At 40.5% G+C, this 16,147-nt stretch overlaps 1 protein-coding gene across 6 annotated transcripts; it reads left to right on the plus strand.

Moving 5' to 3' along the window:
• Positions 1-10,265: 10,265 nt before the first annotated feature.
• Positions 10,266-15,773, plus strand: LOC122128109 (tubulin beta chain-like). 6 transcript variants are annotated; one of them, XM_042702430.1, is made up of 5 exons: positions 10,266-10,322; positions 11,169-11,277; positions 12,742-12,744; positions 13,947-14,057; positions 14,713-15,773. In XM_042702430.1, exons 1-5 carry the CDS (start codon positions 10,266-10,268, stop codon positions 15,771-15,773), a joined length of 1,341 nt encoding a protein of 446 aa, XP_042558364.1. The 6 variants fall into 6 exon arrangements, with proteins under 6 accessions (XP_042558364.1, XP_042558363.1, XP_042558362.1 ...); XM_042702429.1 differs by lacking the exon at positions 12,742-12,744 and having other exon boundaries at positions 11,169-11,295; XM_042702428.1 differs by lacking the exon at positions 12,742-12,744 and having other exon boundaries at positions 11,169-11,281; positions 13,921-14,057.
• Positions 15,774-16,147: the final 374 nt, after the last annotated feature.

Below are 16,147 nucleotides of genomic sequence, written 5' to 3' on the forward strand. Positions count from 1 at the left end.
TTTCTCCATGACATTGGCTTCTCAACTGAGACAAACCTCATTATCTATTGAATGTTAATTATTAAATTCTACTAAAGTCCATCTCCAGGGTCTATCCTCAAGCCTTCTCTCTTTTCTTATGTTTGATAAATAATTACTCTGATTACATTCTTGTTTTCCTTTTTTGCAGTGTTGGGACTGAGCTATGGCATTGCTTATGCTAAGCAGGGGGGCTCTACACAGAGCTAATATCCCAATCCCCACTCTGATGACTTCAGATATCTCCTTTCAGCAGATGGATCTCTGTGAGGTCCATAATTCCAGACACCATCCACTCTTCCTGGGAGCAATTCAAGTCAGCATATCTGCTGCCATCAACTCAGGCTGTCATGACAACTGCCACAGGAAGGCAGCCTAAAGCATCAGGAACATATCTGTGCTCAGTCCTAAAAGGGTGCAAGGCAAGATCAAGGTGTGCTTTCTTCTTGGTCTCTCTTCTTGGGGTATGGTACCTATCCTGGGTCTTCCCATGGTCCCCTATATGAATGTGTCTGTGTCCATCTATTGTCATTTTCATACAAGAACACCAGATGTGTTAGAAGACAACCCATCCGGATTGTCTCATTTAACTAAATAGTGTGTGTGTGTGTGTGTGTGTGTGTGTGTGTGTGTGTGTGTATGTGTGCATACACATGGGCTGGTAGTGTGGCTTGATCTCAGACTCACAACCCTTGCTTGACTTTTTGCTTAAGGCTCATACTTTACCACTTGAGCCACAGCTGATCTTCTGGTTTTTGCTAATTGGAGATAAAAGTCTCACAGATTAGTGTGGCCTCAAACTTGGATATTAAGATTTCAGCCTTCAGGTCCATAGCTAGGATTACAGACATGAGCCACCAGTGTCCATCTAAATTACTCTTCAAAGACCCTTTTCTGGTGGTTGGGAATATGTTTTAGTGGAAAAGTGCTTACCTAGCATGTGTATCACATAAACAGAAAAAGCATGAGGTGACACTGGGGTTCAAGTAGTAGAGTACTAGATGAGCAAAAGAAGCTCAGGGACAGTGCCCAGGCCCTGAGTTCAAGCCCTTGGACTGGTAAAGAAGAAGACCCTCTTCCCCAATAAAGGTTCATTCAGAGGTATTGATGTTTAGAATCTCAAAATGTGCATTTTGAAAAGGACACAATTTAGTCACGAACAACATCTAACACCACAGCCCTTACATCCATACTTAAAGAGGAACTAGTACTATGTTTTTCTTCTTGGGTCTAATACTTGTTTACCTTGCTCATTTTGCAAAAGATGGCTAGTTTGTCCCACACCATATTTGCAAACCAACTTGTCTGTCCACATGAATTACTAATTAATCTCACAATGATTCTAAAATCTGTTCTATATTAACTTTTGGAGAACTTTCCTAGAACTCCCTACACTTTTTGTATAAAATTTGAATAAAAAACAAAATGGCATTTAAAAATGAGATGAGAAAATACCTTGTTCACTTTTTGTCAATCATGGGGCCAGAATTGAAGGCTTGGGCACTATCCCTGAGAGTATTTTGCTCAAGTCCAGTGATCTACCACTTTGAGTTATAGTGCCACTTCCACTGAATTGTGTGTTTGTGAAAATCTTTAAGACTACTTGAAGCCTTCAATTTGCTTTGACCTCATCACTTATATAAACTGTCTAATATGCTAACCAGAACTCTTTCCTGAGTAGCAGTGAGCAGCTAAGTACCCATACCCTCTTTAGTTCAAGCAGTTGATTTGATAGCTTCTAAAAGTTTAAAAATCCCACCTCTCCTAAAATGAACCGTATTACATGTGTGTGTAGGGAAGCCCAGTAATACCCCTGCTGTTAGGCTCAGATGAGGTGTTACCCAAGGAAGAGGAGAAGCCTTTCAACAGACAGACTAATGATCTGGAGGAAGATGGCAGAGGAGAAGCTGGAGGCTAAACAAACTCTGGCATAGAAATCGGTTTTAAAAATCCAGTGAGCAGTCATATGCTAGAGAATCACATCAAGTGTGCCATAAGAGTACAGAGAGTTGGCCAGAGAGAAAAAATTCAAGCAGCTTGGTTAAGGAGACAGATCTGAGCACTTGCTGGTCTCCACAGCTGCGGCTGCTGTGGCTCCTGCAGCGGCCTCCATATGAATAGAGAAAGCCCGGGACGCAGACAACAAACACTGTGAACTAGTGGATTCTACTCACCACCGGCAAGAACTGACAAGGAAGACGTGAAGGACTTCTATGATGAAAACTTTAAAAACCTGAAAATGGAATTAAAAACAAAACTTAGGAAGTAGAAACCTTCCCCCCCCAAAAAATGCTCCTGGATTGGAAGGAACAACATCGTGAAAATGGCAATATTTCCAAAGGCTATGTACAAATTCAATGTGGTATCTATCAATATTCTGACCTCTTTCTTCAATGAAATAGAAAAGGAAATCCAAAAATTCAAATGGAAGAATAAAAGACCCCAAATAGCAAAAATGAGTCTTAACAGAAAGAACATTGCTGGAGGAATATAAATACCACACTTCAAACTCTACTACTAAGCCATAGTAATCAAAATAGCTTGGTACTGGCACAAGAACAGACCTAAGTACCAATGGAATAGAACTGAAAACCCAGAAATGAACCCAAAGACTTTCAGCCACGTAATCTTTGATAAGGAAGCTAAATAAATAGAATGGAAGAAAGACAGCCTCTACAGTAAATGGTGCTGGCAAATTTGGTTAATTGCCTGTAGAAAACTAAAGCTAGATTCTTATATATCACACTGCACCATCATCAACTCCATATGGATCAAAGACCTCAAAGTCAAAGCAGGCACTCTGAAAACATTATAGGACGGAATAGGAGAAATACTACTTTTCCTTAGCACAGCCCAAAATTTTCTTAATAGAGACCCAGAAACACAACAAATCAAAGAAAAGTTGGACAAATGGTATTGCATGAAGAAGCAGAGCTTCTGCATGGCAAAGGACATAGCTAGCAAGATCAATAGAAAGCACATGGACTGGGAGAAGATTTTCACTAGCCATACAACAGATGAGTGTCTCATATCTAAAATATACATGGAACACAAAAAACTAAATCCCCAAACTACAAATCTTCAAAGAAACAACTGCCTGATAAAAAAGTGGACTAGAGACTTAAAAAGAAACTTCTCTGAAGAGGAAATAAAAATGACCAATAGACACATGAAGAAATGATCAACCTCCCTACCCATGAAAGAAATGCAAATGAAAACAATACTGAGATTCCACCTCACCCCAGTTAGAATGGCTATGATCAACAACTTTAATAACAACAGATGATGGAAGGGATGTGGCCAGAAGAGATCCCTACTACATTGTTGGTGGGAGTGTAAAATTGTTCCAACACTTTGGAAAGCAGTATGGAAGTTCCCCAAAGACTCCACATAGAGCTCCTCTCTGACCCAGAAATCCCACTTTGGGGCATTTACCCAAATGATCACAAACAAGGCTATCCTAAGGCTACCAGCACAACTATGTTTATTGCAGCATTATTTTCCATAGCTAAGCGATAGAACCAACCCAGATACTCCTCAGTAGATGAGAGGATCAAAAAAATGTGGCATATATATACAATAGAATTCTATGACTCCATCACAAAGAATGGCATTGCCTCATTTGTTTGGAAATGGAAAGACTTGGAAACAATTATATTAAGTGAAGTAAGCCAGGTCCAAAGGAACACAGGTCCCACGGTTTCCCGTATTTGCAATAACTAGTATATGTTTGGGACAAGCAGAAAAAGTCAAAAGCTATGTACACATGACCATACAAGATGAGACATAAATATCCTCTTTCTTGCTTGCTATTGTTTCTAAAGTATTTATAATGTACCATGTGATTTTTTTTGTTTCTTTTTATGTTCCTTCCCAGGGTGTAACCCCTGTTTTTACAGTATTTGATGTCAGTGTCCTGCATCTTGTATATACACTTCTCTAATGCAGGGAGTGGAATGGAAAAAAACAAAATGCTTAAATAAGCATACAGGTTGATCCATTGTAACAATGAGATGAACTTTACAACTTCAGTGGCAGAGGGTGGGCGTGGGGGGTTTGGGCAGTGTAGTTGTAGAGGTGTGAGGGAAGGAATGGTAAGGGAAAAACAAAGGATGAGGCAAAAATGCTCGATAGGAAATGTACTCATTATCTTGATCATGTAATTCTAACCCCTTTGTACAGTATTCTTACAATAAAAATGTTCAAAAAAGAAATGTTCTCATAGCATTATGTATTAACTGTATCTCCTCTGTACATTATCTTGATGGTAAAATTAAATTTAAGAAAAAGCAAAGAAAAAACAGACAACACTTGTCACCATCTAACCAATAAGAGCTGAGCTGAGCCCCATCCCTCTCATTCTCCTCTCTGATTAAGGTTATTTCTAATTTTCCTTAAATGTGAACAGTTTTCCCTTATTTGCAATAACTAGTGAATGTCTGAGACAAGCAGAAGTGGACAGATAAGTTGATGTAAGGCTAAATGAACCCCAAGATAAGGATTCAATGTTTTTTTTTCTTTCTTGCGATTGTTTCTAACATATTTATAAATGATTTCCTTGTTGCTTTGTATGTCACTCCCTCATAGCATAACCCTTGTTTTCACTGTACTTGATGTTGGTATAATTTGTGGAGGGGAAGGGAAAAAAGAAATTGTTTTTAGGGATACAGGTAGACCCATTGCAACAATGAGATCTACAAGACGTTATGTCGAAAAAGGAACTTTACAACATTGGTAGAGGGGGTGGTGAGAGGGTGGAGGGGGGCGGGTGGGGGAGATGGGAAAGGATGGGAAGGGGAAACAAAGGAGGAGGCAACAATACTTGATTAGAAATGTACTCATTACCTTCCCATGTAACCCCTCTATACGGTATTTTCACAATAAAATATATGTATATGTATTTAAAAAACAAACATAAAAATCTGAACAGATGGTGCATCCAGTGCTGTTTCTGTTAAGCATGCTGCTGCCTTCTAAAACTACAGAATTTTAAGGAATCATGGAGAAGCAGGGATCCCACTGAAAAGGAACTCTAACAAAATTAAAGCTCCTTTCTAACATTGGAATTTTAGGACATTTCAGCCTCCTATGGGCAGATGACAGACTTACAGGAGTAAGAATGTGCATGTTCTGTGCAAATATTATATCTGTCCTTAGCCACCATCTTGTCCTCCTCCACAATGTGCTGGCTCATGTTGTTCTACATAGTTAGAAGTTCTTTGAAAGTCAGAATCCAGTCAGCCAGTGACTTTTCTAATTCCTGCATTTAAACACAAGAAAGAGGGTATAAAGAAAGTCTTCACTCTATTTGATGTTGGTATAATTTGTGGAGGGGAAGGGAAAAAACAAATCGTTTAACTAGGGATACAGCTGGCCCCATTGCAACAATGAGATGTACAAGTCTTTATGTCGAAAAACGAACTTTACAATTTTGGTGTGTGTGGGAGAGAATCAGGGGGATGAGGAGGAGATTATGGGAAGGGATAGGAAGGGGAAACAAAGGAGGCAACAATGTTTACTAAGAAATGTACTCGTTATCTTGCCCATGTAATTGTAAATCCTCTGTACAGTATTCGCACAATAAAAAAATAAAATATAAAAAAAAGAAAGCCTTCAACTCAAGCTGCTGCTTTTCCCATACCTATAAGATAATCCTTTGATTAGACTCAAGGGGAGAAGGACCAGTCAAGGAAAGGAACCATAGGAATGAAGACCTACCTTGGTGGCCAGCCTCAAACCAAGTTGTTCTGAAAAGAACATTCCTTCCTGCTTTCCTTTTCATTGCCTCAGTATTTCTCTAATGTTTATACAACTCACTCTGATTTAAAATATAGGTCAACACCTCAATTTAGAGAACAGTGAAGTTAATATTTAGTTGAAATATATTTAATAATGCCATTTGTATTTAAAAGGTGTAAATAGGTGGCATCTTCTTTTAAAAATCTGAGGAATGTAGTGCTGAAGTCGTCATCACATGCAATTTCTCTTCAACTGGCATTATTTTTGGCTAACTTTTGAAATGAAAGAGTGTAAAACTTTTTAAAAATATAATCAGTGCAGATTTATGAGCAAAAATATTCATCTGGCTGTGGATCCATAATTTGTTGGTTTTTCTATTTTTCTTTGTGGTGGCTATCAAACAGACTTTTAGGAAAACATAGGCAAACTATCAGTAGCCATACCCTTGATGATTTGGGTTCTATTTAATTTTTTGTGCTGATCCTGGGACTTGCACTCATTGCCTGTGCACTGTCTGTAAGCTTTTACTGCTGAGGCTACTACTCTAAAACTTGGGCCATTTTTCTACATCCATATTTTTGGTTGCTAATTGGAGATAAGACTCACAGACATTCTGTCATTGGGCCCAACTTCAAACCAAGGTTCCTATATCTCAGCCTCCATAATAACAAGGATTATAACCATGAGCCACTGTTAGCCACATTGTGTCATTTTTTAGAAGCAGCTGTAAATAATAATAATAGAAAACTATCACTATAACTAAAGGCTCAAACCTGTAATCCCCTAGCTATTCAGAGGCTGAGATCTATAGGATCATAGTTTAAAGCTAGACTGGTCAGAAAATTCAGAGTTTTTTATTTTTTTAACCTGCTGGCCCCAGAGCTTAAATTCAGTCCTTGGCACTGTATATGAGTTGCTTTTCATTAAGGCTAGTGTTCTACCTCTTGAGCCACAGTGATACTTGCAGCTTTTCCTGAGTAGTATATTAGAGGGAAGAGGTAAGGAGACTGCCCAGTCTGGCTCCAAACAACCATCTAAAAACCTAAGCCTCCAAAGTAGCAAATCAGATATTATTATTTTCAACTAAGCAGCAAAAATAAACAGACTGGAGGTATGGTTCAAGTGTTACAGTTTCAGCCTTGCATGGAAAAAGTTAAGGAAATTTAAGCCCCAGTATTGGCACATATGCACACAGAAGCATGTAGATACATACATACACAGGGTCCTATACTCAATTCCCCGGGATGAAAAAAGATTAAATATTAAATTAAATTACAAGGACAAAAATGAGTAATTTAAACAGTTAAAAAACAAAAACAAAAACATGATAGCCATGTGCTGGTGGCTCATGCATTTAACCCTAGCTACTCAGGAGGCTGAGATCTGAGGATCGTGGATCAAAGCCAGTCCAGACAGGAAAAGTCCATGAGACTCTTATCTTCAATAATCCACTCAAAAACCTTGAAGTGGTGCTGTAGCTAGAGTTGTATAGTGCTAGTCTTGAGCTGGAGACCATAGGTACTGAGCCCAGGCCCAGAGTTCAAGCCCATGACCAACAAAGAACAAACAAACAAATAGAAAATTAAAAAAAAACTGCCATAGCTGAATTGTGACTTAGGTGTTAGAATACTTTCTTCCCATAAACGAGGTATGAGTTCAATCCCCAGTGTTGTTCATACCAAAACAACCCAATAAAAGCACACCAATAACAGTTTAACAAAAAATATATCATACTTTGTAAAGAAAATTAAAACTTACAAAAATAATTGAAGTAGAGCTAACATGTGACTCATATCCTATTAAACACCAAAAAAAAAAAAAAAAAAGGCGTAACTTGAGCTGAGGCTTAATAGCCTGCTAGCTTCAAAATAAAAAGAAAATACCAAAAACAAAACAACCCTCAGAGAGAGTCCACAGGCCCTGAATTCAAGCCTCTCCCAACTCCCAAAAGAAAAAAACCCTCAGGAGTTGAGTTTTTGTTCCTGCAAGCTTTGAGCAAAAAACAAAATCCAAAAATCTCATGGGCAGTGAAGTAGTGTGGCATAAATTGTAGAGCCTGCTAGTTTTGATCTAAGAAAACAAGCCAGGTTTCTCTGGCTCATGCCTGTAATACTCACTGCTCAGGAAGCTTCCCACAAAGGGAAGCCAGTCCAGGCTGAAAATTCCCCTGGTGACTGTTTTTTTTCAAATTAAGTGGAAGTGGCACTGTGGCTGAAAGGGGCAGTGTGACTGCCTTATCCCTGACAGACAATACCCAGGCACTGAGTTCAATCCCCACAACCGACAAAATAAATAAATAAATACTGAGTGTGAATAGCTAGGCCCTAATAATAAAGGACATGAACTTTAAAAAGGGGGGAAGGCAAATCAAATAAATGAAAAGGTGCAAAAAGGAGCATATTAAAGATTTCTAAATCATGGCTCAAAACTGCAATCTTACTTGCTCAGATTGCTGAAATCTAAGGATCGTGTTTCAAAGCCATTCTTGGCAGAAAGTACAGAAGACTTAATTTACTGTGTTCAGTACTGGGGCTTGAACTTGCTATGATTTCCTTATGGCTAGAGGTCTACTTCTTCCTACCTCTTGGTGGTTAATTAGAGATCATTTTCTCATTGATTTTCTTGCCCAGATTGGCTTCCAACCATGATTCTCAGATTTCAGTCCTCCCTGTAATGCTCTTGGCTTGCTGTTGATATTCTAATCTCCTATTGACCACCGAAAAAGCAGAAGCTGAGCTGTGGCTCAACTAGTGAAACCTGCCACCATTAAGGTAAAAATAAAAAAATCCTCAAGGAGAGTCATCAGGCCTTAATTTCCAGAACTAACAAGCAGCACTCAATTTAAAAAAAAAATTAAAAAAGAACCTCAGTCACCATTACCTGAGTTTGAGCCCTAGAAGAAGAGCTACAAAAAAGAGAAACAGCCTGTAGTTTACCTGTGGTCAAATTTGTAAAGCATGGTAGTTTCAAGAGGAAAGAAAAAACTAAGAATGAAAGCTAGCCCCTAAGAACAATTGTCAAAAAAAGAAATAATAAATAACCGGAAAAGGTGAAAGAAAAGGTAATTAAAGATTTGTAAATGTTGACTCACACTTATAATCCTGAGTGCTAAAGTCACTGAAGTCTGAAGATCATGGTTCAAAGCCATCATGGGCAGGGAAGTCCATGAAACTTGCTTCAGTTTGTTCAGTCGAGGGACTTAAACTTGAAGTGTTTTGCTCATGGCTAAAGCTCTACTATCTTCTGGCTATTAGTGGTTGATTGGTGGTAAGTCTCATAGACTTTGCTGCCCAGGCTGACTTTGAATAGTGATCCTCAGATTTCAAGCCTCACTGTACTGCCCTTGACTACCCATGGGACTCTTGTCTCATATTAAACACTTAAAAAAAAAAGGCAGAAGTTGAGCTGTGGTTCAAGTAGTAGAGCCTTCTACCTTTCAGTTAAATAAGTAAATCAATAAAACCTCAGAAAGAGAGGGGCAGAATGAGAGTGAAAGACAGGAAATCCTACACTAAACAAAAGTAGAGAAATGTAAATATCACCCGTTGTGGAAGAAATAAATTGTATTGTCAAAGCTTATAGAATTCACAAAATTTATAGTCCATGATAATGATAATTTGACTTGTGAAGGTTAAAATATGTTTGTGATTTCAACTAAATATCACTATTCCACAATTCTGTGAAATAAGAGAAATTAAGGTAATCATCTAATCTCAATAATAATAAAAACCTCAGAAAGAGTCACCAGGCCTTAATTTCAAGCCCTAAGTCACTAACATGCCCCAACTCCGACCAAAAAAAAAAAAAAAAAGACACTCTGACTAGGACCTGAGTTCTTACACTAGGAGCAGAAGCCAAATGAAACAAAAAGTAGACTGTAGTAGTCCTATAGCCCAAGTAATAAAGCAAGCTATTTTTAAGAGGAAAGAAAAAGAAAACCTGAGAATGAAGGCTAGACCCTAAGCCCCTGACTCTTCCCATAATGGAAAGTGAATCAATCATGGAATCTAAGTTTGTGCTTGCTCTTGGGATCACAGCTGAAAATGTCCCTTCAGTTCTAGGCCCTCCAATCAAAAATGGAAGGCAGGCTTGTTCTGGGCTTCTGGCACACAAGGACCTTGTGTAGAGGAAGTTCCTCCTCTTCTTTCCTGGATCCCAGGTTTCAGCCTCTCTTGTGAGTCAGAGTGGGTAGTGGATGGCAGGGTGACCAGAGGATCCAAATAGAATGGGAGCTGTGCTAATGGACTTGCAGCTGGGAGCTGGATACAAGGGTAGGTGGGAACTGGTAGGGCCCTCTGATTACCCAGCAATAGGGAGATTGAGTTGGAGCACCTGCTGGCTCCACCTGTAATCAAGTCCGCCCCACCTCCTCTGCCCCTGTAACAACCAGAGGTATAAATGGGGATCTGAGTTCACTGTGTCAGATTCCTGCTTCCCAGCTCTACCTGTTTGCCTCTGTGGGCACCACTGCTGAAGACACACATCCATCTGTTCTGCAGCCCTGCACCATGAGGGAGATTGTGTACATACAGGCAGGCCAGTGTGGCAACCAGATTGGTGCAAAGGTGAGCATGGCACTGGCCTAGGATCCAGTCTCAAATTTAGGGGAAGGAGAAAAAGGATGGGGTTGGAGTGTGGAGGTGGTGGTGGTCATGGCTAGGCTGAGGTAGGTGGGGCTCCATAGTGGTCCCTAACCTTCTGCAAATGAAGCCCCCAGATAGCTTCTCCAATTTCCCTAATTTGTGTGGCCCTGGTGGGTGTGGTTTTTAAGCAAGGCTGGGGTGGTTTCAAATCCCTTGCATGTCTTAGTCTTACCTGAGACTCAAGTCTTTGTATTTAGTTTCCTGGGAATAGACTAATGCACGTTTGGTCTGGTTTGAATGAAAGGAATGCAGTGTCTTTGAGCTGAAAGATACAGAGAATTCCCTTTGTGTCAACTGATGAGTGTCAGATAATTGAGAACATTTCTTCTACCTTAATGCAAATTTCTCTGAGTTTCATGCTCCATCTCAGCTCCCTTAAGTTGGGTGTTTTCTAAATCATTGGTTGTCATGTATGCTCTGAGGACACTTGGGGTTCTGGTGACCCTTCTAGCTGAGTCTTCAAGTTACTGCTTTGGTAATTTCATGTCCATGGAAGGCCAGTTACTCATCATAGAATACAAACAGAATATGGTACTGCATAAGATGGAATACTCATAGGAGAAACCAGATGTCTTCTATTCAGCCAGATAAAAGAGATTAACAAAACTAAAATACCACCATTTTCTGTGCTTTTTTTAATTTAGAAAATGTAATTATTTTTTACAAATATATTTGTGTCAACAGGACATGAGTTTCTTAGTTACTTTAAAATGCATTTTTTGGACAGTTAACATTCTAGGTCATAATATACTTCTATTTCCATCTCAGTTTTGGGAAATGCTAAGCGACGAGCACAATATTGACTGCACTGGCAACTACTATGGGGACAGCCATTTACAGCTGCAGAGAATCGAGGTGTATTACAATGAGGCAGCTGGTAAGTTTCTTCCATCTTGTTTCCCATACCGTGGCAAAATAGTTCCCAGGGGAATACTAATGAAAAGGAAGGAGTTCCTGCCTTTCTTATGGTAGTATTGTAGTTTTAATTTGGGACCTTGATCTTATAAGTCAAGTGCTGTACCCAACTGAGCCACTCCACCAGATACTTTGTTTTAATTTTTGAGTATACTCTTGTGAATTACCCCAGGAAAGCCTTATACCTGAGTTCCCCCTACCTCTACTTGCTGACTAACCACACCTGGATTTGTTTTTTCCGGTCATGGAGCTTGAACTCTGGGCCTAGGCACTGTCGCTCAACTCTTCAGCTCAAGGCAAGCAGCTCTACCACTTAAGCCACAGTGCCACTTCCAGTTTTCTGGTGTTTTATTGGAGATAAGAGTCTTGCAGGCTTTTTGTGCCCTGGCTGGCTTTGAACCATGATTCTCTGATCTCAGCCTTCTGGGTAGCTAGGATTAAAGGCGTGAGCCCATTTCACATAATTAAAAATGAGACTGCCTAAATATGCATTCTAAAACAATTGATAAAATATAATCCAATGCCATTTGGTTGTGTGCTGATCATCCTAAGCTCAAGCCTGGGCACTAACTATGAGCTTCTTTTATTTTGGGTAGTTTCTTGGAGATGAGTCTCCAAGCCTTTCCTGCCCCAGCTGACTTCAATCTGCGATGCTAAGGTCTCATCTCAGATTTTTGAGTAGCTAGAATTACACCCTTATGCAACCAGAGCCCAGTTACATTGCCTCTTTAAAATACAGATTAAATTTCTAAAACAATATTTTGAAAAAGAAAATTTTAAAAATTTTAAAGAGGGATGTTCAGTCACTAATATATATGAGAATAGTCCAAATCACAAAGCATAGTCTCACCCTGAAATCTATAACATTTCTGGTCTTGAGCATTTTGAATATGAATACTTAGCCAACAGTAAATTATTTTTAAGGTTTTTAAAGTAAGAAAACATTCTTGTGATGTAGAAAAAATCAATACTAATTTGTAAACATGGCTTTTAAATGATTCATATTGTCTTTCCTAACATAAACAGCCTAATTGAAGTCTACAGAGTAGATTTTCAGTTTTTGTAACTGTCAATGTAAAGTTCATTTAATTTTATATTGAGTTTCCATTCTACATTATTGTATACAAACAGAATCATGGATAATTGGCTTTCCTGTGTATTAATCCAATGAACAAGTACAAACAAAATTACAAAGCTATTTAATTTATGTGAGTTTTATAGATCTACATTTTGGGATGTCCTCACCTTGGTATTTTGTGTTAATATTGTTGAAGTAACATACAAGGTTTTAATCTTCTGATTCCTTGGTTGAGAGTGGTTGGGTTGGATTGTGTCACTCCTATGAACAGAATTTTAGGTTGTGTCTTTATTAGATCCTGTATATCCAGCAGGATGGTCAGTTTTCTTCATGTGAATGTTTAGGAAGGGGGTATTCTAAAACTGGTGTTTACATCATGTTAACTGCTTTCCCTTGGGCCAAATCATGTTAAATGGGAAATTGCAAGTCATTGCCCAAGGTTGCTCTGAGTATTTGAATAAAGGGTATGTGCTATTTGATAACCATTATTGAAACATTATAAGACAAGAAATATATATATATTGTATATATGTTTTCTCCAGGAAAGCCTTACACTTGAATTCCCTTACATCTACTTGGTGAATAGCCATACCTGGCTTTTTTTGGCCCGGGGGGGGGGGGTCGGTCATGTGGCTTGGACTCTGGGCCTAGGCACTGTCCGTCAACTCTTCAGTTCAAGGCAAGCAGCTCTACCTCTTGAACCACAGTGCCATTTCTGGTTTTCTGTTAGTTTATTAGAGATAAGAGTCTTAAGGACTTTTCCTGCCCCAGCTGGCTTTGAATAGTCATCCTCTGATCTCAGCCTCCAGAGTAGCTAGGATTACAGGCATGAACCTGGTTCATTTCTTGATAAAGGTAATTGGGGAAGGGAAGGGATAGTGGGAGAACAACAAAGGAGGGGGTAACAATTTTTGACAAGAAACGTTCTCATTTCCTTACTCATGTAACCAACTCCTCTATACAGCACCTTTACAATAAAATAAAATTAACAAAAAAGAGGAAGTTTCTTGCTGATAGGCACTGGTGACTCATTCCTGTAATGCTGGCTACTTAGGAGGCTAAGAACTGAGGATCATGGTTCAAATCTTGCCTGAGCAGGAAAGTCCCTGAGACTCTTATCTCCAATAAGAAAACTGAAAGTGGGGTTGTGGCTCAAGTGATAGAGTGCTAGCCTTGAGCTGGAGAGCTGAGGGACAGTGTCCAGGCCCAGAGTTCAAGCCCCACGATGAACCAAAAAAAAAAAAAGGTGTTGTCACCTTTCTTTTGCACCATTAGACTCAAAGCCTGATGCTCATCTTTGCCTCCTGTGTAGCTGAGATTTCAGCCACCATGCCCAAAGCAAAGGAATGAATATTCATGGAAATAGACAACTGCAAACATCCTTAAAGTTGCTGAAGCCTTTTGCATGGGGATTCATGCTCAAGATATCTTTTCTGTTTCCATGTCTTAAATGCTGTAATTTTTGTAATGAATGCTGAGAGTCACTTAGAATCATAAGCTCTGCCCTAAGTTCCTTGTCAAGTATAGGCCTAAGTCAACTCTTTTTCTCACAGGCAACAAATATGTTCCTCGGGCCATCATGGTGGACCTAGAGCCTGGCACCTTAGACTCAGTAAGATCGGGACCATTTGGCCAGAGCTTTAGGCCAGACAACTTCATATTTGGTATGTCATCATGGTCCATGGGTCCTAACATCCAGGCACTCCAGTGCTGGGCTGAGCCTTTATCCACCTAGATATTCTCCTCAGCTAACCCACCTATTCCAGTCCACGGGAGTCATGCCCGTGGCCACTCAGACAGCTCAGATCAGTGCAACTCTGTAAGTTCTCCATGACAAAGAAGCCTCTGAAGGGAAAGAGCAGCAAGCAGAGAAAGCCACCAACAAGGTTTCAGCACTGCTGGTCATTTTAAAGGCCTGGCAATAACAGAACCACTTCAGGACACCAGAAATCAAAGCACAGCTATGTGTGAGCAAGGAGCAGACAAGTGCTTGCAGTTTAGCTTCCCTCTGACCACACTGTGCTCCTGTCCCTGTTGTGAAAGTAATTACATTTCCAGTATTGAGGCAGGCTCAGTTCTTCATTTCTAGAAGTACTTGATTTGGGTTAAAATGTATTTTCCTCCACACTCTCTACTTTTCTTTAGAACCTGGGTGATTTGTAGGGTCCCAGATACATTGAAAACATTTCCTTTATTTCACCATAGTGTATCTAAAATAATAGCAAAGGTTGGCTCACAACACTCCTTTTTCTTCACAATAGGACAGGCGCAGTCATTATTCTTGGAGTCTGTGTCTCATCATGTCTTTATGTCTGATAGGCCAGAGCGGGGCAGGCAATAACTGGGCAAAAGGCCACTACACGGAGGGAGCCGAGCTGTTAGAATCGGTGCTGGATGTGGTACGACGGGAGTCAGAAAGGTGTGACTGTCTCCAGGGTTTCCAGCTGGCTCACTCCCTGGGAGGTGGCACTGGATCAGGCATGGGCACCCTGATTCTCAACAAGATCCGAGAGGAGTATCCAGACCGCATCATGAACACCTTCAGCATCATGCCCTCCCCCAAGGTTTCAGACACCGTGGTAGAACCTTACAATGCCATCTTGTTTATCCACCAGTTGGTGGAAAATGCAGATGAAACTTTCTGCATCGACAATGAGGCCCTGTATGACATCTGCTTCCGCACCCTGAAGCTGCCCACACCCACCTATGGAGACCTGAACCACCTGGTGTCTGCCACCATGAGTGGAGTCACCACCTGCCTGCGCTTCCCCGGCCAGCTGAATGCAGATCTGCGCAAGCTGGCCGTGAATATGGTGCCCTTCCCCCGCCTACACTTCTTCATGCCTGGCTTTGCACCCTTGACCAGCCGGGCCAGCCAGCAGTACCATGTTCTCTCTGTGCCCCAGCTCACCCAGCAGATGTTTGATGCCAAGAACATGATGGTCGCCTGTGATCCCCGCCATGGTCGTTACCTGACAGCAGCTGCCATCTTCCGAGGCCGCATGTCCATGAAGGAGGTGGATGAGCAGATGCTCAACATGCAGAACAAGAACAGCAGCTACTTTGCAGACTGGATTCCCAACAATGTGAAGACAGCTGTATGTGACATCCCCCCGCGTGGCCTTACGATGTCGGCCACCTTCATTGGCAACAACACAGCCATCCAAGAACCCTTCAAGCGCACCTCAGAGCAGTTCAGTGCCATGTTCCGGCGCAAGGCATTCTTGCACTGGTACACAGGAGAAGGCATGGATGAGATGGAGTTCACTGAGGCTGAGAGCAATATCAACGACCTGGTGTCCGAGTACCAGCAGTGCCAAGATGCCACTGCTGATGAACAGGGGGAATTTGAAGAAGACTTGGTGGAGGAAGAAGTTTAAGACTTCCCATTGGTAGCAGTGCAACAGGACTGTCAGAACCTGCCTCCTACTTCTCAAATGAATGGTGCTTTCCTGAGATCCTGTTGTCATGCATTGAGGTCCCTGCTGTGTATCATCATGCACAGCCTTTCCGGTCAGGAACTAACTGATGGTGAATGTAAAAATGCAGATTTCTTTTAAATAGTATTATTTTAAAGCCCTATTTATATAAATAAAGAAGTATACATTTTGTACTCTTGAGTCCTTATTCTTTAGAATCCCTTTTATTCTTTCAATATATTTGAAATATAAAGTTGGCCAGCAGGATTTAATCTTAGCAATATAGGACTGGTGCTCAAGAGGAGTTTCAAATTCATGGTGTTCCTATTATTTTG

The sequence above is a fragment of the Dipodomys spectabilis genome, unplaced genomic scaffold (genome assembly GCF_019054845.1).
Source record: "Dipodomys spectabilis isolate Male_0828 unplaced genomic scaffold, ASM1905484v1 ptg000323l, whole genome shotgun sequence".
NCBI lineage: Eukaryota > Metazoa > Chordata > Mammalia > Rodentia > Heteromyidae > Dipodomys > Dipodomys spectabilis.

Bases quoted from the DNA above. Each gene is read 5' to 3' on its own strand.
- LOC122128109 (XM_042702428.1), top strand. From the start codon at position 10,266: ATGAGGGAGATTGTGTACATACAGGCAGGCCAGTGTGGCAACCAGATT. The intron at 11,282-13,920 runs GTTTCTTCCATC...TGTCAAGTATAG, and splicing joins TACAATGAGGCAGCTGGTAA to GCCTAAGTCAACTCTTTTTC. The intron at 14,058-14,712 runs GTATGTCATCAT...TATGTCTGATAG, and splicing joins GCCAGACAACTTCATATTTG to GCCAGAGCGGGGCAGGCAAT.